This window comes from Mesoplodon mirus (genome assembly GCF_964341445.2).
Source record: "Mesoplodon mirus genome assembly, chromosome: 2".
NCBI lineage: Eukaryota > Metazoa > Chordata > Mammalia > Artiodactyla > Ziphiidae > Mesoplodon > Mesoplodon mirus.
In genome coordinates this window covers 225,029,303-225,055,691 of record NC_138977.1, presented here as the reverse complement: position 1 = coordinate 225,055,691, position 26,389 = coordinate 225,029,303, and the positions used below count along the sequence as shown (strand labels likewise).

General features: G+C 48.5%; 1 protein-coding gene across 1 annotated transcript in view; it reads left to right on the top strand.

Annotated features, from left to right (window-relative positions):
* The window catches only part of ADAM12 (ADAM metallopeptidase domain 12), a 397,973-nt gene that overhangs the window by 262,825 nt on the left and 108,759 nt on the right, over positions 1 to 26,389 (top strand). Inside the window, exon 5 of the mRNA XM_082637797.1 lies at positions 13,227 to 13,303. Coding sequence (XP_082493923.1) covers positions 13,227 to 13,303 — 77 coding nt within the window. The remainder of the gene's footprint in view (positions 1 to 13,226; positions 13,304 to 26,389) is intronic.

The window sequence follows — 26,389 nt, the reverse complement described above, 5'->3', positions numbered from 1 at the left end:
CTTAGTGTGCTCAGGCCCAGATGTGAATGTGGGCATTAAAGAGAGTTGCTGCCCTCTGAGGACCAGGATGGTTACTTGTTTTAAACAGCTATGGGTATTCGTTTTAAAAAGAATAAACTTAGAGAAAGACTTTACATTTACAACTGAAATGTGGTCAAGTAGCCATTATAGTTGGCAGAATTTTTGTTAATGCCTGACCAAGCTTGGGAGAGTCAAAGAAGTCCCTGGGAAGCAGAAACAAATCAGGGATGTAAGCTCAGAGCACTAAGCTGGTGGGTTGAAGTCACGGGACCCCAACGGGCTATTCAGGACCCAGAGAGAGGACCCTGTGCTTGGGGGTTGGGACAAAAGAAGTGGGCGTCTGCAAATGAGAATCCCACAAAGGCTGGGGCCCCAGAGAGATGCTTCCTCTGTGAAAAAAAGGGACAAGTAAAACTTCAGTCCAGAGAAGGGGCAACAGAGAGAATTGTCTCCAGGTGTCCTGGATTGAACAAAGATTTCATAAAAAATAGAGAAAGTGAAACCCCAGCTAGCCTCATAAAGTGTATATTTGGAATGGGTGGACTGGTGTTCAAATTTCTAATACCAGCATAGGAATGGAATTCCCAGTAAATGTTGACCTCAAAACTGGTCCCAAATCAGCAACCCTGCATCCCATGGGCTCAAGCTGAAGTTAACTGAAAACAATTCTATAGGGATATTTCTACAGCCCAGGTTACCTGAGATTCCCACATCAAAAACCAAGAAGAAGAAGAATATTATCAAAGATGACCCAAAGTCAAAATTACAAAACACACGATTAACAAAAGCCAGCGTAAATGACAAGGGAAATGAGAATTAGCTCCTCCAGGAATGCGAGATAATAGGAAAGTCAGAGAAAAATGTGAAATATTTTAAAGAGAACAGAATAGGTCCAATAAAAATTCCAGAGTGAAAATACAGGGGAAAAAAAAACTAAAAAAGCACCAGCAATCCTCCCGCTTCTGCTTAAGCCATGGGATGGGCGGTTTGTTTCTCAGTGGTGTCATTAAGGACCAGTTGTTGGTTTTAGAAGGCAGAAGGGACAGTGAATACAGATTTGTCCCTGTTGAGTTTGTGGTGGGACAGCATAGTAAAGGTGTTCAGTAGGCAGATAGCTATATGACCCTGGAGCACAGGATAAGGATGGAGGCCACAAAAGAAGACCTGAGGGTCCATCTCAGATATAAGTAATCATTGGTGCCCTGACTTCACTTGACTTCTTTTTTTTCTCTTTTTTTCTCCTAAGAGGATGTCATTTATACGCCTTTAGAATTAGCACAAAAGCTCTCCTTATGGTGTAAATTGTTGTTCCAAATAGAAACAGAAAAAAGAGAACCTAGAAATACTTGACAATAGGCTCAAATCCTCCAAATCTCCCTTATAGATGATAGTGAAGGTGCTTGTCGATTACAGACCATCTAGAAGATGTAAGATATTCTTCCAAAGTTACTTTAATAGTTTCACGTTTTCTGTCTCCATCTCCCTGACCAATTTCCTCTTCTTAGGGCATTTTTGGTCCTTTTTTCTCATCTGGGAAGAAAGCAAATGATAAGAAGAAGAAGAAATAGAGGACTAGATAAACGAGGGTCCAACAGCCGCTGGGGCTGTTTGGGACTTGGATTGTGAAGGCTGAAGGCTATAAATCCAGGCATCTTAGAAAACAGCCTGGATGGAAGGGCACTGGAATGTTGATAGTAGTTGTCTCTGGTGGAGACTCTGTATTTTTCTACTTGGGCTGATTGAGGTATATATGGGGTGGTGGGCGGGTTACATTTCTCATCCTCCTCATCTTTCCACGAGGTAACTGTATAGACAGGCAAACACCTACCCCCACCCCCAGACTCACTCCCTCACTCCTCCCCATGGAAGCATCTTCTCAGGGAGAGGAGGGCGGGAGGAAGCAAGCCCTGGCAACCGCTGGTCCCTGCTAACTGGGGAGGGGGTACAGCCCCTCCCTTGGAAAGGCCGTGAGCTAGCCTTGCTGTCTTCCCTCAGTCAAGTGTGGTGAGCCCTGCCGGCCCCTCTGTGGAGTATTCCAAGCAATGGTCTCCTGCAGCACCAGCTTCACCAAGGTGGGTCCTCAGGCTTGGCTAATAAGAGCAGGGTGGGGAGATGAGGGGAGACGAGGCTTAGAAATTACAGGAAGCCTCACTTCTGCCCTGACCTAAGTTGTGTCCTCTGATGGAATATACCAGAAACCCCTCTTTCAGAAGTAGTGAAGTGCGTAGTATATTTTGATCTTCATTGGACTCTTCGAATCTTTCTTCAGTAGGTGAACCAACTGGAGGCTGGGTTAATTGGCACCCCGAAACCTCCAGAAACAGCAAGCATATATTGCTTTTACAATTAGAAAAACAATGACTTTTCTCGTAATCTGGGGCCACCTTCCCCCATTCCTTTGAGTGCCTGTTCTGAGCTGTCAGCCATGTTACTGTAAAGATGGGTGAACAATCTCGTTCACTAAAGAAAACCCTTAGCCCTAGACAGCCCATCTTCCAGCAGACACCCTTTAAGGGGAGCTCAGGGCCTCATATTGTCTTTCGTGGTGAGGAGACAGATGCAGCTTTGGAGGTTTTGTTTCTACTGAATCAGGCTGGGAAACAAAAAGAAATGTGCTGATTCATCCCCTTTTCCCCCAAAGTCAGCACACGATGGATTTCCCTAAATTTAAAATTATATATAAAATAAGAACTACTTTTTCGCTAGCATCTTTCTTTTTTAAATTTAATCTCTCAACCATCAGTGTAAGCTGGTTGACAAGCAAACTAGTGGCTGATTTTAATTTTGGAATTGATCCCCTGTCTTTTATCTCTCTATTATCCTGACAGGATGAAATATTTGTGGCTTAAGCCTTTGCTGGCCACATCTAAGGGGAAGATTATGTCTTATACTGTCTCTTTTAATAAGGCCCGTGGGAGACAATGCCCATGATGTTTATGCTATCTATATCCCAAAAGACAACTCTGGGAAAGGCCAGAATGCCCTCCAGAAAGTCTCCTAAACGTTGCCAGTGCTTTGGTCCAAACACATCCTTCTATTACATGCATGTTAACTGAGCATTCCTATTGTGCCAGGCCCTGTGACTCCCACTGACAATAAAAACAGACAGGAGACCCACATGGAGCTGGAGGGTAGAGACTGACATTATTCCAAGAATCACAGACCAAATTAAAATCTGTGCTGAGTGCACCGAAGGAAAGGCAAAGGGGCCTAATCTAGTCTGAGGAATCATGGAAGACTTCATGGAGGAAGGAACATGTGAACCAAGATCTGAAGTTTAAGGAGGCATGAACCAGAGGATGGGAAAGGGAAGGACATTTCTGGCTGATGCCAACTTTTACTTGGAAGTGGGGAAATGTCGACAATTTGACAGGGACCAGAGTATGTAGGACTTGGAGGCCAAGGTGACAATTTGGTTGTCATGGAGGAAGATGGGGAAGCCATTAAAGAGTGTCAACCAAGGGGCTTCCCTGGTGGCGCAGTGGTTGAGAGTCCGCCTGCCAATGCACGGGATGCGGGTTCGTTGCCCCAGTCCAGGAAGATCCTATATGCCGCGGAGCGGCTGGGCCCATGAGCCATGGCTGCTGAGCCTGCGCACCCGGAGCCTGTGCTCTGCAGCGGGAGAGGCCACAACAGTGAGAGGCCCGCGTACCGCAAAAAAAAAAAAAAAAAAAAAAGTGTCAACCAAGGGGATGTCATAACTAGGGATAGACTTTGGAAGATTCCACTGGCTGCAGCTTGAAGGTCATCAGAGGGGCAAGAGCAGAGATCCAGCGAGGTCAGGCCGTTGGGTCTCATGGAAGAGCCCAAAGCCCGGGTAAGAGGAGATGGCTGCTGAGACCAGGGGCATGGAGATGGGGAGAAGGAAAAAGATCTGACCTTCTACACCTGAAGGGTTCCATTTGTTGTATGTGTTTCTCATTCTAAAAATTTATGAAAACATTTGCTATAATAGACGTCCAAAGGGGACCTTCAATATTAACTGAGGCTGGACCATCAGACGGGCATGAAATCCCATATCTTGATCAAAAGTATTGTTTGACTGACATCCCATTCATTTCCACGGCAAATGTGTTTCCTATCAAAACGGAGTAGAACCTTCTACAATTGGCTAGGACTGAACATGTCAGGGCAAATGGGTATTAGAGAGTCAGCCACATCCCATCTCTGCTAGAGAGCATCTGAAGAGGATGGAAGATGATTCTTGGGGTAGGAGGGAAGGCAGAGACCATTCCCGTCTCGTACAGGTACCAGGTATGAGCTAGGCCTGTTATCACATTCTTAAAAAATGATTTAAAATGGACTTAACTTCCCTAACATCTCCATACTCTCTGCATGTCTAATTCATCCGCTCTTCCAGGCTTGCCTCTGTCTCAGAAGGCTGCTCCGTCCTCCCACTGACCAAGGCACTACTCACTCACTCTTCCCCTCAGGTCCTCGCCGTGTCCTGTGTTGATTTCCGCCTTCACAGCCACCTTACCCCCCTTCCTGATCCGCTGACATACCTGCTGCTGCAGCTCAGCTCCTCCCTTCTCCTCGGCTGGAAGACTGTCATGGCCACCTGACGTTTCTCCCCACTTCACATCTCACCTGTGTTTAATCCAGCCACCACTCCTGCCTACATGATCCTTCTAGAGCATCTTTTTCTATTTATGCCATTCCCTTTTGCACTTGTGTTTCAGTCCTCACAAATCATCAAGAGCTTCCTCAGTGCCTCCTTAATCGAGTCTAAAGTTCTGAGACCAGTATTCCCATTCCATCATGGTGACATACCTTACCTTTTCATGCATGCGTTCATTCACTCATTCATTTATACACCCATTCAACAACAAATGTTTGTTGAGTGCCCAATGTAACATGAAGTAAGCACCAACAACGTGCCAGGCATTGTGCAAAGCGCTTTGCATACATTTTGTTGTTTGATCCTCACAATAAATCAGTTTTTGCTATTTTTACAGCCAGATGAGGAAGCTGAGACATAGAGGGCTTGAGTAACTAGACTAAGCCCCCAGCTAATAAGGATTCAGACTCACACGGCCTGAGTCTAGAATCTGAGCTCCTAACCACTATAATGCAGACAAAACACTGGAGAGTGTCTGTTGTATGTCCATGGCCGTGCGGCTTGTGTTGTGGAATTAGTATATAAAACTGTAGCGAGGTGGATTCAGGAACAGGCTGGCATTCGTTTGCAAAGAGAGAGACCCAGCAGGTACTTCTTGGGGAGAGCAGAGGATGCTCTGCTGACCTGTTGTCCTGGGATATGGGGAGGGGCAGAAAGCCCTCTGGGAATTTGCTGAGTGCATCACTCTGAAGTCCAGTGGAACTGAGCAAGGTCTAGTGCCACGTGGCGGTGTACAGGAGGGAGGGGGACACGTTCCCCATCCTCAAGGAACATACCGTCTGACCACAGACAACACGATGCACCCGTGGCAAAGATGCTTTAGGAGCCAAACAATGGAAGAGCCAAATCCACGTGGAATGTGCAGTGAGTTCACAGAGGAGCTCCAGGTGTGGTGACTTTCCTTCTGTAAGGGTGTCAGGAGAGGCTCCGGGACAGCCTTCTGTCTGGAAGCAGTGTGTGTAGAGGATGGGTTCAGAAGCCAGGGAGGCAGGCTGCCCAGGCTACAATCCCAGCTTGAGCCCTGAGCCAGCCAGGACCGTGAACACGAAACAGACACTGAACCTGGCGCACAGTCAGGCTTCTAGAAAACTGAGCCCGTTGTAGCCACTGCTCTGCCTTGATGATGGATTCACAGCATCTCTTAACTACCCTGGACCATCCATTCCTTCTGAAGTCCTTCATGTGTCGAGATAATAGGAGGAGAGAGGGAGCTGCGGGCAAGAAAGGGGTCCCTGAGCTGTGCCAGACGCCCGGCTCTGAAGGCACGTGTCTCTGACCCCGCGCCCACCAAGCCCCTCAAGTCCCTCCCGCTCCTGTTCATCTATCTACACAGTCCCGCACGACAGCCAAGAAGCTTGAGAGCTGTGAGTTAGGAACTAGTGCAGCAGTGTAAGAAAACCACACTCCCTGCTCTCTAAGGGGTCAGCTTTTCTCACACGTGTTCATTCATTCATTCGGCAAACCTACACTGAGCCGGGGTCCAGTGCAGACGGAAATAGACAGGCAGAACATGGCGCTTACAGCATAATGGGTTTAAGTACGTCTCGTCATATCCCAGATCTGTGACAAGGACATACATTTCACAGATTGATTCGATCCCTGAGACCCCGGGCAGCAAGTGTCGATCACGTTTTACAAATTAAAAAGAGAGACGGAGTCTCAGAGCACAAGACTTCCAACTCCAGATCGGTCCAGCGCTCTCACTATGGCAGCCGTGTGTTTCCCGGCCCAGGTTACAGGGCACTCCCAAGGATCGGGAACACAATTTGGTAAGCTGTGTTCTCTCCTGCCGAATGCCAGCACCACAAAGTAACATGAGCGGCCCTTGAGGTTGGTCCTTCCCAATCTTTTAAGCAGACACGGTTCTTGTTAGAGCTGGGAGCAGACATGGCCTAGGGAGCGTGGGTGTGCTGACTTACTTCTCAACAATCCATCCTGTACACTCTCAGGGGAAAGCGTAATGTCACTCAGTCAGAGAAACACACGGGGCTGCAAAGTCACTTCTTCCTTTGCTTGAATGCACTGTAACCTTTTTTTCAGTCTCAAGCAAACCCTTGGTATGTGGGGGCCTGATGCTCCGTACAGGGGAGGAAAGGCTGGACCGTAGGTGTGCTGAAACGCAGGTCAGTGGCTCAGGCACACGCACATGCACGTGTGCACACACACACTCACTCACCCTCACACCCCTCCTATCTGCAGATATTTCTGAGTCTAGAAATGACTTTACTTTCCTCGGATTCCCTGAGTGATGAGGCTCTTCTGTACTTGAAAGAGTATTCTGTCCAAGTTTGGATTTTAGGTGACAATTTTTCATCGCAAGGGTGCATGTCCATAGCAGCAAGATGTGGAGAGAAGCTGTCCGGCCTGGGGACGAGAGGCTTGACCTTTAGTCCCTGCTCTGCCGTGAACCAGCTCTGTGACCTTAGACAGTTATTTAACCAGTCGGGGCCTCCGTTTCCACATCTGTTCAGGGAAGGTTGGTCTTGGACGGCCTGAAGTTCCCTTCCAGCTAGAACACTGTGCGATTCAAATGCTACATCAAGACAGTTTGTCATATTGCATATAGCGGGGGAGGCCCTTTAAAGTTCCCAAGGAAAAGAACACCGAAAATAATTTTTGCTCAGCTTACTCCCTAATGGAATTTGTCTGCTCACAGGTCCTTTTTAATCACGAGGTCAGGCCACTTTTGTTAGCAATTTAGCATATAAAGTTCCTTTCTTTCTAGTCCACTGAGAGTTGGGTAACAGAATTTTTATTTTACTTCCCGTATGGCATAGAGTTGAGGGCTACTATTTTCAAGCTCAAGTGTTCTTATTCTATATCCTCTTCCCCACCATTATATTTGATTGATAGTATTAAACAGAAGGAGTGTTTATTTTACCGGAGGGGGGAAATGCATTAGGTTAAGTAATAAGTATATAAAATAAATGGTTAGAGGTTTTGTAAAGGAAAAGATGTAATTTTGTGGTTATGCATGTTTGGGACTATTTTCTCTTATGTTTTGCTGGTAGAAAGAGAATGTATTGGATCAGCAGAACTAGGCCAAGACGGCTGTGCAAATAAGATGATGTCTTGTTCAGCCACGTCTTTAGAGACGTGAGCATGAGAGAAAGAAAGAGACGGTATGGTTTGACTCTCTTGAGGCAATTGGGAGGGGATGCAGTTGGGGAGGCTTGCAAGGGTAATTGTTGTGATCGACAGATCCAGTGGGCCCTGGGGCCCAAGACCTCCAAGGCATGATGGCTGCCTGCATCTCTCAGAGGTGTGGCCACATCCAGATCCAACAGGACACATGTTTGCGAATCTACAAGGCCCGGCAGGTTCCTGCCTGTTAACATCAGTCTGTAGGAGGCAACCTGGCCCTCAGATATGGGGACACACACTCACCTGGAGACTTTGCTGAGTGGGCACTGCTGGCCCCCATGTGATGCTGCCTGCACTTCTCTCTCTCGACCCTGGCCACCGCCAAAGGGGATCAAGCCCCCCAGAGGAGTAGGAACGTACATCTCCTCCACTCCCCATGGTCAAATTCCCCAACCAATTATGTGACACCTCGTGTGATGAGTCTGTCTCTCTGATTTGTCAGTTTATCTATATGATGACTTCTATATTATAAAAACCAAATCACATTTATCTAAACATTTAGTTAATCGTATTGAAAAAAAAAAACAAAACTTCATGAGATTGCAATTTTCCTGGAGGATCTAGAATTTGGAGTTCTAGTAACAGTCCAGAGTGAGCAATGGGCTTGCTAGTCAACTGTCTGAAGGTGAACAGAAGATAGTTTTAGAGCTAAGAAATGAGGTGTTAACTCTGGTACTGACTAAGAGAGTTGGGGTTGTTTACGGACCAGAGTACAAGAGCTAGAATCCACCCGCTCCTCTTTTTTTTCTTCACCCCCTCCTCTTTTATAAACAATAATTCAGCTCAGTTGTTGAACTGGAAATTAATTTTTTTTTTTTTTTTTTTTTTTTTTTTTGCGGTATGCAGGCCTCTCACTGCTGTGGCCTCTCCCGTTACGGAGCACAGGCTCCGGATGTGCAGGCTCAGTGGCCATGGCTCACGGGCCCAGCCGCTCCGCGGCACGTGGGATCTTCCCGGACCGGGACACGAACCCGTGTCCCCTGCATCAGCAGGCGGACTCTCAACCACTGCGCCACCAGGGAAGCCCTGGAAATTAATTTTATACTAATTTGTTCTCAGCTCATTCTTTAATAAGCTTATATTTCTGGGTATTTAATTTGAAAGCACATTTGATAAGTAATCTATTAAAAAGTAAATCGACCCTGAGAATAAATGAGTTTGAAATTTCAAAGGTTGATCATTAAGACTATTGTCACCATTTGGTTTTTAAGTTTTTAACCAATACTTGGTTTCCTATAGCAATATTTCACAGTTATCTAAAATGGAGCAAAGTATTTAATGTACAAGACCCTCAAAAATGAGTAAGTCAAAAACCAGTGATGCTCATTCCCCCAGGCAGCCTAACTTATAACACCAGCTGGGTCCCTTCACTTCCTGAGTCATCTCAGCTCCAACATGTCTGCTGGGTTCCCAGGGCTGAAATCCCCCCACCCTGTGCAGAGGGGACCAGGCCGCTCTGATGCCCTGGGGCATTACAATCCAGTTACACAACCTCCCCATGTTTAGAGGATTGTTATCATGACTCCCTTAAGTACGCAAAGCTAGAGTTACCTAGAGAGGGGGAACCATGGAGCCTTTCAAAAGTTACTTCCCATGGAAACCGAAGAGGCAGGCTGGCAGCAAGGGTCCCCCATGGCCTGGCGGGATGCCTGGCGGCTGGCTGGGCAGTGTCCCCCAGGACTATCCCTCGTGCCCCCTTCCCTGGGCCACATGCTCACTGAAGAGGACACCCTCGCCAGAGGAGAAATGGGACAGTGAGTCTGCCTCCACGCCGGAATCTCCCAGCCAAGCAGACAAAGCCCCTCCCTGAACTGTCCCCCTCCCCCACTGCCCATGTTTGTGCATGTGCTTTCCCTCTGTGGGCAGTCCCCTCTCCCACCTCTGTCCCTGGCCACCGGGCCACCCCACTCCTCAACGTTGTATGGGGGTCAAAAAGGAGGCCCAGAAAATGTCATTATTTCCAGCTGGTATAGTCAACAACATAAAAACTCCAAGCTATGCTACAAATTGTTAAGCTGATAAGATGGCCCAGCAGGAGTCTGTGATACAAGATCAACTTGAAAAAATAAAAAAGCTTTCCTTTACATTAAATATAACTGTGTATAAGATGTAATAGATAAAAAGACCCTATTTATGATATCAACAAGCCTATACAATACCTAGACATAAGCCAAGTGAAAACTTTCCAAAGCCGTTCAAAAAAAGAAAACATCTAAAACTAGGCAGAAGGACATAAAAATGGCCTTATTATGTGGAGAGACATACCGTGTATATGAATAGAAAAACTTCTTATTTGAAAACTACAAATCCTGACTAAAATGACCTCTACATTCAAATTAGTCAAGCTGAAATCTCAAAGGATTATTGCAGAGCTTAAAATTTGATTCTAAAATTCACCTGAAAGAGAAAATAGGCAATAATACTGTAGAAACTTCTGAAGAAAAGATAGTATCAAAAGAAAACTCACTCTCAACAAGATTGCCAAGACAAATTGGGGAAAGAATCGTTTTCTAACAAATGGTTCAGGGCACCTGGATATCCACAAGCAGAAGAGTGAAATTGGAGCCCTACTTTAAGCATATACAAAAATTAATTCAAAGTGAATCAAACATCTAAATGTAAGAGCTAAACCTATAAAACTCTTAAAACATAGGTGTAAGTCTTTATCACCTTAGGTTAGGTAAGGGTCTCTCAGATATGGCACCTAAAGCATAAGCAACCAAATTAAGAAAATAGAGAGCTTGGACCTCATCAAAATGATCAGCTTTTGTGCTACAAAAGACATCAAGAAAGTGAAAAGACAACCCACAAAATGGGAGAAAATATTTGCGAATCATATCTTTGGTAAGGGTCTAGAATCTAGGGTATATAAAGAACTCTTCCAACTTAACAATAAAAAGACAAAGAAAAAATTAAAAAATAGACAAAGGATTTGAATAGACGTCTCTCCAGAAAAGATGCATAAATGGCCAATAAGCATGTGAAAAGATGTCCAACGTCATACGTCATTAGGAAAATGAAAATCAAAACCACAGTGAGACACTACTTCACATATACTAGGATGGATGTAATCAACATCATAGACAATAACAAATGTGGGTGAGGATGTGGACAAGTTCATACATTCATCCCATACACTGAGAATGTAAAATGGTTCAGCTGCTTGGGAAAAATATGGCAGTACTTCAGAATGTAAACAGAGTCACCATAAGATCCAGCAATCCCACTTACAGATATATAACCATATACCTACCCATAGTGTATACCCAAGAGAACCAAAAAAATATGTCCACACAAAAACTTGTACATAAATGTTCATGGCAGCATTATTCATAATAGTCTAAATGTGGAAACAGCCCAAATCCCCAGCAACCGATGAATGGGAAAACAAAATTTGGTATATCCCTACAATGTCATTTTATTCAGCAAAAAAAAAAAAAAAGAATGAAGTACTAATACTTGCTACAACATGAATGAACCTTGAATACATTATGCTAAGTAAAGGAAGCCAGACACAAAAGGCCACATTTTGTATGATTCCACTTAACGTGAAATGAAATGAAATGAAATGAAATGAATAGAATAGGCAAATCCATAGAGACGGGAAGTAGTTTAGTGGTTGCCAGGGGTGGCTAATGGGAAGTGTCTGCTAATGAGTGTGAGGTTTCCTTTTGGGGTGATGAAAATATTTTGGAATTAGATGTGATGGCTGCACAACATTATGAATGTACTAACACCCATAATAATATGCTTTTAAAAGGTGGATGTTATGGTATGTGAATTTAATCACAATCAAAAAAGAGGACTTGCTCTGATATCAAAATGTTCCTATAGAATAACAGGAATTCAAACAGTGTGGTGTTGGCTCAGGAATGGACAGGTGGAGGTTTGCCTCCGTGGACCAGCACAGAGAACATGGAGATGGAGCCACATACATATGTGGGCATTCGATGTCTGACAAGGTGACATTTCAAATCAGTAAGAAAAGGAAAATGGTGGTGAAGAACAGCTGTCTCTTAGTTTGTGGGGAAGGTTGGATTCCAACCTCATACCTCCACAAGAATGAATTCCAATGTAGATTAAAGAACTAATTCTAAGAACTAATTCTAAGAAATAGAAGAAAATAAGCGAGGACATATGTATAACGTTGAAGAAAGCCATCTTAAGTTAACAATACACAATATGCATAAATTTGATTGTATAAGAATGGAAACTTGCAATAAATACAATAAAAGATATCGTAAGTCAGTTAAGAAGACATTTCTCACATAATTAATATCCTGAATATATAAAGAACTTCCAGAATCAATAAGAAAAAGTCAAAATAACAAATATTCTGCAGCACTCCCTTCCTGTAATTGCCTTTTCAGATGATCCCAAAATTTTGTCCTCTGTTCAGTGACAAAGAGATCATCTTGGCCCCTTTTTCATGACATGGGATTGCCCTGGCCACTCAATCTCATCCGGCCCTCTTTCTTACCAAAGTCAAGGTGGTCTTTGGAATGTTGTCCCTGTCAGGCAGGACAACTGGACACCCTGCCCTGCCCTGGAAAAAGTGATTAACTGTGGTCCTGATTGAAGGAGCTGTGTGCTGAGGCTGAAACCCCAGCATCCACTTCTCCTGTCCCTTAGAAGACACAGCCCTTTGCCTCGGGACCGCACGCCGCTGGCATTCAGAGGCCTTGAATGAGGAACACTAAGTGCACTTAGCGTTTCTTGCCAGCCAGCCACTTAACTGGGGCTGCAACATAACATTTGTTCAACAATAAAATTAACCTTGATTCCGGACAGATATCTATCTTCACTAAGGACGTGCCTGTGCTGTGGTTTCTTTTTGCAAGTGACATTATTAAAGAAATGGAATATTGCAGGCATGTCACCCAAGGACTTTTGTCTTAGAAGACCTTCCTATTTTTCTCTCCTGCTAAGAGAGTCTTTCTGCTCTCAATTGGGCAGTTCATGAAGCTACCCGCTATGTCTCCTCACCCCCTTCCTCTCGTAGCCTTTTCTGTTTTCATAAGCCATAGATTGGGCCTCATTTTATTGCATTTCACAGTGTGCTTAAATACCCCACACAGTTCCTCATCTCATTACAAAAGACAATTTGTAATGTGCAAAATCACACAATGTGATTTGTTCAGCTGCTGGAGTTTGTAAAACCTTCCACATCAGGGCTTTCCTGAAGGGTGTCAGAGAGACGAGAATGGAACCGGGATGCAATTAGAAACCCTGTTGATAATCTCTAAGTAAATCAGATATTCCTGCCATAGATCCTGGCTGGGTCACGTGGGGCTGGCATGAAATATTAAGACCGCTGGCTGGTTCAATATTTTATGCAAAAGGAAATTCTGTAGCTGAAAACAAGATGATTGGAGGCTGTTGGTTTATTGTGAGGGGACAAGAAGACAGCATGACTGAACCGACTTTCTCCTCCTTTCAGGGTCACTGTTACTACCATGGACACGTGCAGGGCTATTCTGGTTCCACGGTCAGTCTCAGCACTTGTTCTGGTCTCAGGTAAGTGACCTTGACAGTGGCAGCTCTGGCCTTAAGCACAGCTACCGCAGACCACCCCCTTCTCCAATCGCTCTAAAGCACTAGAGTGACGGACCTCGCCCCTGCCTGGCAGAACCGAGGAGCCCTTGCCTGGCAATGCGGAGGGCACCGCACCCCCCCACTCCCATCTCAGCTCGCCTTCCTTTGCCGCTCCTCTTTCGAGGCCATCCTCAGGTCTGGTAGGTTGGCTGGGTTTCAGCAGCCAAGGATTTGGGGAATATCTTTTGTTTTTGTGGCTCGATGTCAAACAACTCCCAGTGTTAAAAAAAATAGGACATTAGGTATTAGCATTTCAGCTGCTTGCTTAATAAAAATGAAAAGGGCCTCTTCTCACTAGGACACAAAGTGAGGGGCTGACTGAGCACAGATCCAGGTGAGCTGAGTACGGGCCTGGGTGGCAGGGACCCCTGCCCGACGCAGGAAACAATCCCTTCTGCTGCCGAGGACGAGCCAGCCCTGCCTTCCAGTCGCAGCAACTGACCCCGGCGGGCTCTGTGGGCTCCCCAGGAAAACCAGTCTTGACAGATTCCCAGCTGCCTCAGCCTCTTGACTGGGTTTATCTATCTAGTTTGTGAACTAGCAGCTTGTGTCCTCAAAGTCCTGCTTTGCTTTGGCCGCTGCCACCAGAGTGTGGGTCTGCGGAGGGAAGGACGGAGGGCCTGGGACAGCGGCGGCCCAGGGAATGCGGGACTGTGCGCCGTGGGTCTGCGAGTACTGCATGCCATGGCGGAGAAGGAACCTCGGTGCACACCCCGCACACACAACATACACACCACAGACACACAATATACCACACACACATTCACACCACAGACACATACATAATATACCACACACACCACAGACATACACGCCACAGACACATACAATATACCACACACACACAATATACCACACACACATTCACACCACAGACACATACATAATATACCACACACACCACAGACATACACACCACACACACACAATATACCACACACACCACACACACACAACATGCACACCACACACACACAATATACCACACACGCACAGCATACACACCACACACACAACATACCACACACACACAAAATACACACCACACACAACATACCACACACACAACATACACACCACAGACACACAATATACCACACACATTCACACCACAGACACATACATAATATACCACACACACCACAGACATACACGCCACACACACACACAATATACCACACACACCACACACACACAACATACACACAATATACCACACACACAACATACACACCACACACACACAACATACACACCACACACACAATATACCACACACACACAACATGCACACCATAGACACACACACAATATACCACACACACCACACACACACCACACAATTTACTACACACACCACACACACACACCTTAGCACACATGTACCACACACTATATACCACACACCAAAACACACACAGTACAAGCACCACAGACACCCTGTAACACACACACAATGTATCACACACGACACACCACACTTATCAACACAACACACACACAACATGCCCCAGGCACACAACGCACCTTGGACAACTCAGCACACGTAACACACTACACATGACGGGAGCGAAGTGGAGACTGGGGTCCTGGTCGGGGTTTAGCGGCTGTGGATGGAGACAGACGCCCCACGCAGGGGGAGCGGAAGCGGCGCTCTTGGCAACCTTGCCTCCCGTGAGTCCTGCGGCGCTGTGAGCAATCACAGGTACTCTTGAATTAGTGAGTAATCGTGTTGGCGGCTCTTATGGACAGACAGTACAGCCGCTAGTGGACGGAATTCTCCAGAATAACAGCACCCTAGTCTGGCCGCAGCCTGGTCAGCACGTGCAGCCCTGGGCCCGGCTGGCGGCTAGACCGGTCCGAGGGAGGGTGCAGCTGGGCCTCTGGCCGCACGTCCCCCTGCCCGTCCTTTCCTGGGGCATCCCTGCCCCACGTGCGCCCCCAACACCCCCCGACTCCCAACACGTGTCCCCCCGCCCGCTGCCGTTCTTCATGGCGTGGACCACCTGTGCGCCTTACATGCACGTGAAGGAGGGCCTCGCCGCACGCCCTGCAGCCGGTGTCCGCGCTCGGCATCGTTTGGGCATCGTCCTTCCTGGCGCGTGAGGGCGGCCTCTTCCCTCACCACGCACAGCCTTCCGTTCCACAAACACCCGCGTTTCCTCCCCTCATTTTCTCCGCCACGTGCATTTAGGTGGTTTCCAGTCTCTCTCAGCTGCCAACGACCGGCCCCGCAGGCCTCGGGCTCCGTGACCCGGGCGCGGCTCGGATGGAGGCGCCCGAAGGAGGGAAGGGTGTGACCTGCCCAGCCCTGCTGCCGTGTCCTGACAGCGTGCCCGCCCCGTTTCCACTCTGACCGTCAGAGGACGGGGGTTCTGTTTCCTCTCATCTCCCCCAGTCCTTGAGATACCGGATTCATTTTTAAGTATTTACCATTGGAATCTAACAGTCTGTCCCGAACTGACTCCCCTCCCACTTCTCCCACTCCAGTCCTACGCAGGGAAACCACAGCAGCAAACGTGGGCTGGGGTGAGGAGGTGACGGGAACACTCAGGAACGCATCAGGGGGAGGGCAGTTTGTGGGGGACCATGAGTCCCCAGGGCACAGTGGGAAGGTTTGAGGGGCCGAGGGAGGCGGGTGGGATCAGTTAGAGGACTGAAGGGCTGTGTGGGGCTAAGGGCCCAGTTCTGAAAAACCAGGGCACAGGCACCTGGAGGACACAGAGATGAAGGACAGGGTGGGGTCAGCCCCGCTGGCATCTGGGCCAAGGTGAGTGACCAATTGGAGGTAGGCCCTCTGGGATCATCAGATAGATGTCCGTGCCCCCGAGCACAATAGCCCAAGCAGTGACCAGTCACTGGGCCTCCCTGAGCGCCAGTTGCCTTGTATTTAAAATGGAGATAAAGACTCTAGCTGAGACTGGTGGTTGTGAAAATAAGTACAATGACCCATAGGAACACCCAGCCCTGTGCCTGACCTTGAGTGAGCAGCCAATGGAAAAACCATCAGCCACTCGAGACAGTCTTACATTCTTTGATTCTGGGACTGGGCCAGTCAGGGAGGCGTGACCGTGCCGTGTTTCTGGGTTAATTCCGTGCAGAGCTACACTGCTCCTACGAGGGCCGGGTGGAGCACACAGGACCACACACACCTGAGAATTACAGTCACCCCTCTCCTGTGTGGTGGCCAATACACCTGAAAGTAGAGAGTCTCTAACACATACATGGGAAGTCGGCACTTTACTGTCACACCTCTCTGGAACCTAAAAGATGGACCTGTTTTGAAGGCTAGATATTTCCAACCTTCAAATTAATATAGAGGTCACTGTGTGCAAAGAACATAAAAGCTAATTCAAACTGGCTTAAAGACCAAGCATAGAGGTAGATTCATGCTATCGAAAAGTCCAGAGGTGGCTTCAGGTGTGACTGGTTCCAGGGCCTAACTGATGTTATCAGAATCCATTCTCTCTCCATCTTTGGCCTCTACCTTCTTCTGTGTTGATTTCATTCTCAGGCACTGTTTATTTTTGCGGTGACAGAGGGTCTTCAGGCAGCTCCAGACTTACATCCTCAGAGGGCAAGTAGAAGAATGAGGACCCTTAAGCTCAGCAAAAGTCCTCAAAATGCAACTTATTGTCCCTCACTGGGTCATGGGCCCCTCCCTGAAACAATCAGGCTCTAGGCGTGCGGGCTTCAATAGTTATGCCATGTGGGCTCAGTAGTTGTGGCTCGCGGGCTCTAGAGTGCAGGCTCAGTAGTTGTGGTGCACGGGCTCAGTTGCTCTGTGGCATGTGGGATCCTCCCGGACCAGGGCTCGAACCTGTGTCCCCTGCATTGGCAGGCAGACTCCCAACCACTGCGCCACCAGGGAAGTGGTGGGTGGAATGCTCTAAATTAACAGGTTATGTGCCCAACCCCTGGGCCAGGCTGAGTGTGAACCACACCCAGCCTCAGGGACTGGTGCGGGTTGGGGAGAAGGGTGGGTACATGAAGGAAAACCAGAAAAAGGACAGATGAGGGCCAGGGACACACAGAAACTACAGGCCAACTCCAACAACAGCTTCCACATGTTTGTGAAAACTCTAAGCTAGCGAAACTTAGACCAGGCATACATGGAGACGTCAGGGTTGGTCTGATAACTTTCAGGTGGTTTTCATAGAGTATCAAACCCTTGATGGATAAAGAGATGAGGGTATCTTCAAGGGAATTCCTAATAGCTCCTTTTTACACTAAATAAAACAATCTGCAAACCAGTGACATTAACTAATTAGTTTTAAATTATGAAGATGAATGACTGGGTAGAGTATTCCTGAGTAACATTTAAATAGGACAGATCTGCCCACTGTGCTTGGCCTTGCCACTTGCTCTCTACTCCCTGTCCTTCATCCCAGGCCTGCCCTCCAAAGACACAGGTAACTAGCAGGGTCCCCGGTTTCTCCCTCACAGAGGGGTCCATCTCTCTGACCAGATTCTGCAGAGCGTCTGAGTCTCAGGACCATCTCCTGTCTCCGGCACCTGGAGAATGTCCACCCGCCCCACCCCGGGTACCTGGCACAGAGCACAACTTGGCAAAGAGGAATACTGTGAAATACTTATGGCTGGGGTTCCAGGAAGAGTCAGGGGAGTGAGTGCTGCGTCGTCTGGTGTCAACCACCAAGACGGGGTGGGAACACTGACGGAGCAGGCTGCTGCCTGGGGATGGAGCTCCTGAGAATTTTAATTTCCCAGATCTTTGTGCTGTTGTTACAAAAGCAGCAGACCATGCATCAACAGAGAAATTCCGGAGTTGTGTAGTCAACTTTATGATCTTGCGAGGAGAGAATCAGACCAGAGACAAAGCTGTGTTCGATCAACTGCTTCCTGGCAGAAGAATCAATCGAGAGGGGAAGTAAAAATGCAACTAGAGTAGCAGCAGCCTGGTAGACTTTGAGAAAGAATATAGGATTAAAAATTATGTGAAATATGGTGTGACCCCAAAATACATTCAGAGCTAGGAATGTGGAGGAAAACTCGAGTGTCCTAGGGGATGCATTAATTAGAGCCCAGCAGATTACAGTTTTGCAGAGAAGAAGCAGAGAAGGAACATCCTGCTTTGCTTCAAAAAGGCTGATCAAAGACGGGCAGGCAAGGAAAGCTCTGTCCTGGAAGAGGGAAGAGACTAGGGAAGCAAACAAGTCATCCTTCTTCATTTGAAGCTTGAAGGGGAGAAGATAAGGAGAGAGAAACGTGTGGAGATCCCAGCAGAAAGGGAGATTAAAGAGGAAACAGCTCTTGAATGGAGGGAATGAAGTGCAACATGGAAAATAGGTCATAAAAATGAGTGCCGCCATAGAGCTTATCCTTCCTTTGAAAGGACTCCAAGTCAAACGGGAAGTTCGGGCCATAAGTTAGTTTTGTACCATATCACATGTCTCCCCAAGATGCCCAGCCCTCGTTAGCACAGTGTCAGCACAGAGTTCATGGTTCTCCTGGTCTCTGTTGTTGCTCCCGCGGCTTCGTGCCTCGGCCCTGCTCCTGCGTCCCTAAGCCCACGAGCATCCCCATGAGCACCAGATGCCCCCTGACACTGTCATGCCTGGGTACCATGTTCCAGTGATGTGGAGAGAATTCTGCCCCGTCCCAGAGGAGCTTAGCCGCTGTGTTTTGTAATGGGACAGACGTCCAGTCCTGGCTTGCTCCTGCCAGGGCATCCAAATAGCCATGTCCCTGTGTCCTGATCTGATTCACAAACACCACATTGCTGTCCCCTTCCAGCTGCCTGGTTAGAGCATGAGATCCTTAGGGGGGGAAAACCTGTCTCTCACCATTTCTTCCTCTTCTCTTGCTCCACCTCCGAGCTTCTGCTTGGAAACCTGGCGTGAGGACTCTTGGGGGCTCCCAATTTTGGAATGAGCCAAGAGTTTTCCCATCCCCTGCGGGCATGCTGGTTAAAATGAGGCTTAATTTCTTGGGGAATCACCACCTGTGCTTTGATAGACTTAAGGGAAGCATTCACGTAACAGATGAGGAAACTGGTATCTAGAGTTGTAAACTAGGTATTCGTTGTAATGACAACTTCATTTTTAAGGGGAGTTTAGGATACCTGAGCACGAGGTGCACTCGTACTCACACCTACACACTCACGCTTTTACACGTGCTCTCGCACACAGGCGCACACGTGCAGACACACACACACACCCCCTCCAAGGGTGATGACAAGCAGGCTATGTCCTACTTTACTCTTTGCCATCATCACAGTTTCTGCTTTCAGGAGGGCAGGGACGGGTGTTAGTGCCACTGCTTTACAGAGCAGCTGAGGCTCGGTCACCAGGGGCCTGGTCCTGATGCTGCAGCTCGGAGCTGCAGGTGCTCACGTCAAAGCATGCTGTCACCCCCTTCCTAGTCACAGCTGCTCTCTCAGGAGAGAGGCATCTCCCGCATTGACACCAAGCCTTGGCTCGTGCGATGCTCACTAAGCTGTAGGCAGGGGTTACATTCTTCAGATTATGGTTGAGGAAGCAAAGCCTGGGAAAGTGGCTTCCCCAGAGTCCCTCAGCTGTAATGGGCAAAAGTCCATCTCAAACCCAAGTCTGGCTGACTCCTTGTTCCATATTTGCTCCACTAGATCTTTCGCACAACTTGGATCCAACCTTCTTTTTCAGCCCCATCGTCCTCTACCCTGAGGAACCCCTCCCCCATTCCAGCCCCACGGTTTTCTACATGTTTACGGAACATGCCCTGCATGTGTCTCACTGCCTTTATCCCTGCTGTGTCTCGGCCTGGGACGCACTCCTCTCCCCATCTCTCAGTGGCTTTGGAAGGTTCACTCTCCCACCAAGGCCCAGATCAAATGATGCCTCCTCCACAAAGCCCACCCTGGCCTCCCAGCCACCCCTTGCCATGCAGCTCAACCCTGCCCCGCCTGTTCCATCACAGACAGCCCTTGCTTCCGCAGCACAGTGCCTGTAGCATAGCAGGCGCCTCCTAGAGATTTGTTTACACCCCTGGGTTAAGGCACCCGTCCTGCTTTGGCTCACTTACAGTCAATTACTGTACCTTGTGCTTTCACTACCCTGCTGTAAGGACCTTCAGGAGAGGGAACATGTCTGATAAGCTCTTAGCACTGGCCTTAGATGTGGGAGACAGCACAAGATGCTTTTAAAAATTCAATTAAATAAAAATACTCAGATGCCAGGTTATTTGGTACCTGAATAAGTCTACACATTGCTGTGTTCCTTTAATGTCTTGTATTGATTTTAATTATGTAACATAAAGTTTACTGCACTAAGTTTTATATAATGAGATCAAACATAACACAAAATGCAGGAATACTTCTTGCTCCACTACACTCTTGAAAACTAGTCAATCAACTTATCTTTCAAAGGGTAGAATTGACCAGTGTTATGGTCCATGGAATCAGAAATAACCATTATAATGAAGGTAATCATTTGCAATTTAGTGATCAGGGCAATCACAACCATCATGTTTTAAAAAAGAAAGAAAGGAAAAGTTCTGCTTTGATGCAGTGTTGTTATTTATAATTTAACAAACACGTTGAATTGATCCATTTGAAGAAATTGACCAGAAATCGCAGCTGAGAAAGTGAAAGAAGGATCTTAGGAGGAAAACAAGTCAGAGGGAGTGAGGCGAGTGCTGGGAAAGGAGCCTCAGCCCTCCTGAAGGACTGGCCACGTCCAAGGATGCCGAGGAGTTGCCTGACCCTGGTACCTCTCAGCTGGACTTGAGTGTTCGCTGATCTGGGTGGATGTGGGTTTTCCAGATGTCACAGCTCAACCTAATGGCAAAGTGGTTTAAGGGGCCGAAAAGTCAGGCACGTGGAGATGACCTTGCCTTTGCTGTCCTGTCTGCTAGGAAAGCAGGGCCCTGGGCCCACCCTAGCACTGTCTAGAACCTGGCACGCTCTAGGTGCTCAATAAACATTGGTGGAATCAATGTGCGCTCCCCAAGCCATCAAGTGGTCAGTGAAACTTAATCCCAGCCAGTTCAAATTTTAAAAAAATCTTTAAAGTGTAGTAGATCACGTTAAGAAAGAAATTAGCTTAGAGTGGGAGGTGAAGTTAATTTGACCTTGACCTCTGTTCTGTGACCTTCGGCTCCCCTAGCTTCTATCGTGCTGGGCTCCGCTGGCTCCCCTCCAGCCCCCAGGCCACGCCACCTCTGGTGAGGGCTCTCCTTCTCCCTTCCTCTTCCTCCGTGGAGATATTCATTCCGTCATCCTGTGTAAACATCTGTGGGAGCCACAGCTGGGTTTGGAGCCCTTCTGCACCGTCTCCAAGGCTGCTCTGGTCCCCACCCTGAAGGACCCCCAAGGTCAAGTCTCAGTTCTCCCAGGCTCTACTTTCATTCAAAATTCAGAATGTCCAAATCCCAACTCCTTGGTCCCCAGACTGGCCCCCCGCCTGAACTCTTTTCCATTGAAGGTCCAGCCCATCCCAGGCTCCTAGCTTGGCCCCCAGGGGGATCTCTGATAACCTCTGGCAGGCGCCAGCCCCTCCCACGCCCACCCCTTACAGCACCTCCCTCATCCATCTCCCCTTCCGCATTCCCCTGTCGCCACCCCAGAGCAGCCCTCCCTCCCTCCCTCCAGCACTTTTTTTTTTTTTTGCGGTACGCGGGCCTCTCACTGTCGTGGCCTCTCCCCATTGCGGAGCACAGGCTCCGGACGCACAGGCCCAGCGGCCACGGCCCACGGGCCCAGCCACTCCGCGGCATGTGGGATCTTCCCAGACCGGGGCACGAACCCGCGACCCCTGCATCGGCAGGCGGACTCCCAACCACTGTGCCACCAGGGAAGCCCCCTCCAGCATTTTTAAATTGCGTTGCACCCATGCTTCCTCCACCCTTCCCTTCACACCCATCTCGCACATTCCAGAAGGTCGTGTTTCAAAAACACTGCTCGATCATAAGTCCCGCCACCCTCTGCACTCGAAACCACACGGCTCCCCACGGCCTACATGTCAGAGCCCCTGTTCACTCACGTGCTTGTGCAACAGTGTTTCCACGGGTGTTTATCCATCACCTCCTCACACACTGATCACTGCAGCCAGACATCATTTTAATACGAGGAAGCAAGTGCCGTGAAGTAGGTGTACACAAGACCACACGAGAAACTCGGCAGAAGGGCCCAGGGAATCCTGCAGGGAGGTATGGCTACCCTGGACCTCAGAGGTTATGCTTCACCCTGGAAGCCTCTGCCCGAGGGCTGCCCGGGAACGGTGGGAGCCTTTGGGTGAAGACGTGGCCCCAAAGCAGCTGCATCCCGCAGGCCAGAGGGGTGGCCACCAACGGTTACAAGGCAAGGAGCCGGTGGATTTGATAGCGGTCCCGGGATGGAGGTGGGGAAAGGCAGAGGAAGAGGGACCAGCAAGAGCCACGTCCCGGCAGCTGGGAGTTGGAAGTGCCTGGAAGAGGCAATATTGTCTTCTGCGCAAAGCGTGTGCGGCACAGTGGGTGACGAGGCCACAGGGGCAGCCCGAGGTCTAAAGCCAAGGTGAGCGCCTTGCCTGGCATCGATCACCGCCCAGGTCCAGTGCCCGCCCTCCTTCTGTGGCCCCGCTGTCCTTCCGCACGCGTCTCCGTTTCAGCCACAGTGTTTCCTTCTGAGCACACGCTGACCTTTCTCTCCCCTGCACTCTTGCTCCTTCGAGGCCGTTCACCTGGCCCCCGAGCTCCCCACACCTCCAGGCCCTCCCCATCTTCCAGAACTCCCTTCAAGGCCCCCGTTTCACATGGGCTGTTTATCAACCATTCCTAGGTCAGCGCTGGGCTGACTGACCAGCCTCTGGGCAGCTCTGAGTTTCTCTGGCATTTTGCACTTGGAATTCAGCTGCGCCCACCCTGGCACAAGTCCTTGGTGACTCAGGAGAGGAGCTGACCATCCAGAGTGGCCAAAGGCAAGGAAGCAGGCTTGGGAGCCAGGTCCATCTGGGGAATCCTGGCACTGCCACTGACCAGCTGTGTGCCTGTGTTAGTTTCCTAGGGCTGCCGTAACAAATGACCGCAAACTGGGGGGCTTTAAGGCAACAGAAATGTCTTCTCTCGCAGTTCTGGAGGCCAGAAGCCTGAAATCAAGGTGTTGGCAGGGTTGGTTCCTTTTGGAGGCTCTGAGGGAGAGTCCGTCCATGCCTCTCTCCTGGTTCCTGGCAGTCCTCAGCGTTCCTGGCCTTGTGGTCGCATCACTCCAGTCTCTGCCTCTGTCCACAGGGCCTTCGCCCCTGTGTGTTTGTGTCTTCTCCTTTTTCTGTCTCTTATGAGGACACACGTCATTGAATTTAGGGCCCACCCTAAATCCAGGATAATCTTAGCTCGATATCCTCCACTTAATCACATCTGCAAACCACTGCCCCCTGTTGTTTTGTTTGTTTGTTTTTTGCTGCTCCACGCGGCACGTGGGATCTTAGTTCCCCATCCAGGGGATTGAACCTTCGCCCCCTGCATTGGAAGCATGGGAGTCTTAGCCACTGGACTGGCGGGGAAATGCCCTCCCCCTTTTTGAAGGTTTATATTCACAGGTACCGGGGATGAGGACTTGGATATATCTTTTGGGGAAGCACAGAGACCATGGGCTCTCGTCACTGGCTTCCTGTTAATGAAAGGGGCTCATCATACCTGCTTTAGAGGACTGCTGTAAATATTAGAGAAAACAGAGACTTCAAGAGCCTGGTTCATGGCGGCAGGGAAGGGTGAGGAGTGACTGCTAAGGGTACAGGGTTTGCTTTAGGGGTGATGAAAACATTCTGGAATTAGACGGTGGTGATGTTTGTACAACTCAGTGAATATACTAAAAAACCATTGAATTGCATGCTTTAAAAGAGTGAGCTTAATGGTTGGTGAATTATTTCTCAATAGAGCTGTTATTTCTAAAAAGGAGCCTGGCTCAGGGTAACCATCAGTCATAGCTGCTATTATTATTATTGATATGCCAGTAATAGCTATTCTTTTATCTTAACATCTTTATTGGAGTATAATTGCTTTACATTGTTGCGTTAGTTGCTGCTCTACAACAAAGTGAATCAGCTACTCGTATACACATGTCCCCATATCCCCTCCCTCTTGCGTCTCCCTCCCACCCTCCGTATCCCACCCCTCTAAGTGGTCACAAAGCACCGAGCCGATCTCCCTGTGCTATGCAGCTGCTTCCCACTAGCTTTCTGTTTTACATTTGACAGTGTATATATGTCCATGCCACTCTCGCACTTCGTCCCAGCTTACCCTCCCCGCTCCCCGCGTCCTCAAGTCCATTCTCTACCTCTGCGTCTTTATTCCTATCCTGCCCCTAGTCTCTTCAGAACCTTTTTTTTTTTAGATTCCATATATATGTGTTGGCATATGGTAGTAATAGCTACTCTTAACATTTTTTATAAAACAGTTTGTTTTACCTCTTTGGTCGTGTCTCCCAAACCTGATTATGAATTACATTTGAAATGGGAACCATGGGTGAGATGCCTTTATGGGTTCCATGGGAGCTAGCCTGGTGCTTTGCACGTAGCAGGGGATAATGACTGTTTGTTTTGATTATACATAAGTCGTTCACATGGAAATGACTTATTGAAAATAAACCTGATGGTGCCACTGTGTTCACTAATATTGCTGCCATCACTGTGTATCAAACACAGACGAGGGCTTCCCTGGTGGCGCAGTGGTTGGGAGTCCGCCTGCCGATGCAGGGGACGTGGGTTCGTGCCCCGGTCTGGGAGGATCCCACATGCCGCGGAGCGGCTGGGCCCGTGAGCCATGGCCACTGAGCCTGCGCGTCCGGAGCCTGTGCTCCGCAACGGGAGAGGCCACAACAGTGAGAGGCCTGCGTACCGCAAAAAAAAAAAAAACACAGATGAGGTGGGATACCGCTTTTACCTGTGAGCTCCTCCCAAAAAGGACTGAAATTAAATTTCATGCCAACTGCATCTCTAACATGGTTGGCAGCACAGTATTGAGCCCCAAAGTCTATTTCCAAGAAAATTCAGTTGCAATTGAACACAGAATCAGCAAGTTTAATTCCTTTTTTTTTTTTTTTTTTTTTTTTGCAGTACACGGGCCTCTCCCGTTGTGGAGCACAGGCTCCGGACGCGCAGGCTCAGCGGCCATGGCTCACGGGCCCAGCCGCTCCGCGGCATGTGGGATCTTCCCGGACCGGGGCACGAACCCGTGTCCCCTGCATTGGCAGGCGGACTCTCAACCACTGTGCCACCAGGGAAGCCCAATTCCCATTTTTGAGTCATCATCTGATTACAGGTCATCAGAATCCATGTGCCACTACCTTGCTTGCCTGGGAGTAGAAAGAAAAATCATATGAAGAACAACGCCATTCAGCTGTGTGATTGCCTGACTCACCATTGCTTTGGAGATTAAAAACTGAATTTCGAGAAGGACAAAAACTTATCTTGAGGACGTGTAGGTCCCCTGAGTTATCACTTTGAAAGCTAACAAAATAGTAAATCTATTTAATATTTAAGCCGTTAAAATTGTAATAGGGGCTTCCCTGGTGGCGCAGTGGTTGAGAGTCCACCTGCCGGTGCAGGGGACACAGGTTCGTGCCCCGGTCCGGGAAGATCCCACATGCCGTGGAGGAGCTGGGCCCGTGAGCCATGGCCGCTGAGCCTGCGCGTCCAGAGCCTGTGCTCTGCAACGGGAGAGGCCACAGCAGTGAGAGGCCCGCGTACTGCAAAAAAAAAAAAAAAAAAAAAAAAAATTGTAATAGATTCCTCTTTGTTTCCACTGAAGGAAAAACAATAGGGTTTTGAAATGTAAAGTAAAAGCCGCCTGTTTTCAAAGCAGCAGCTCCATTTCTTCAGCCCTTCCCCTTTGACTCCTGCCTCTGTCACAGTCATCCCTGTTTCGGGCCCCACAACCCTCTCAAGACAGCACAGGAGAGAGGCAGGCAGGAGAGCGCAGGGGCTGAACATCTCAAGCCTTGGAGACCTGGGTGGAGACTGGGTCCCACCTGTACCTCCAGCTACCTGTGTGCCCTCGACAGCAGGGAAAATGACCCGAGCTGCGCTCTATGGGGCA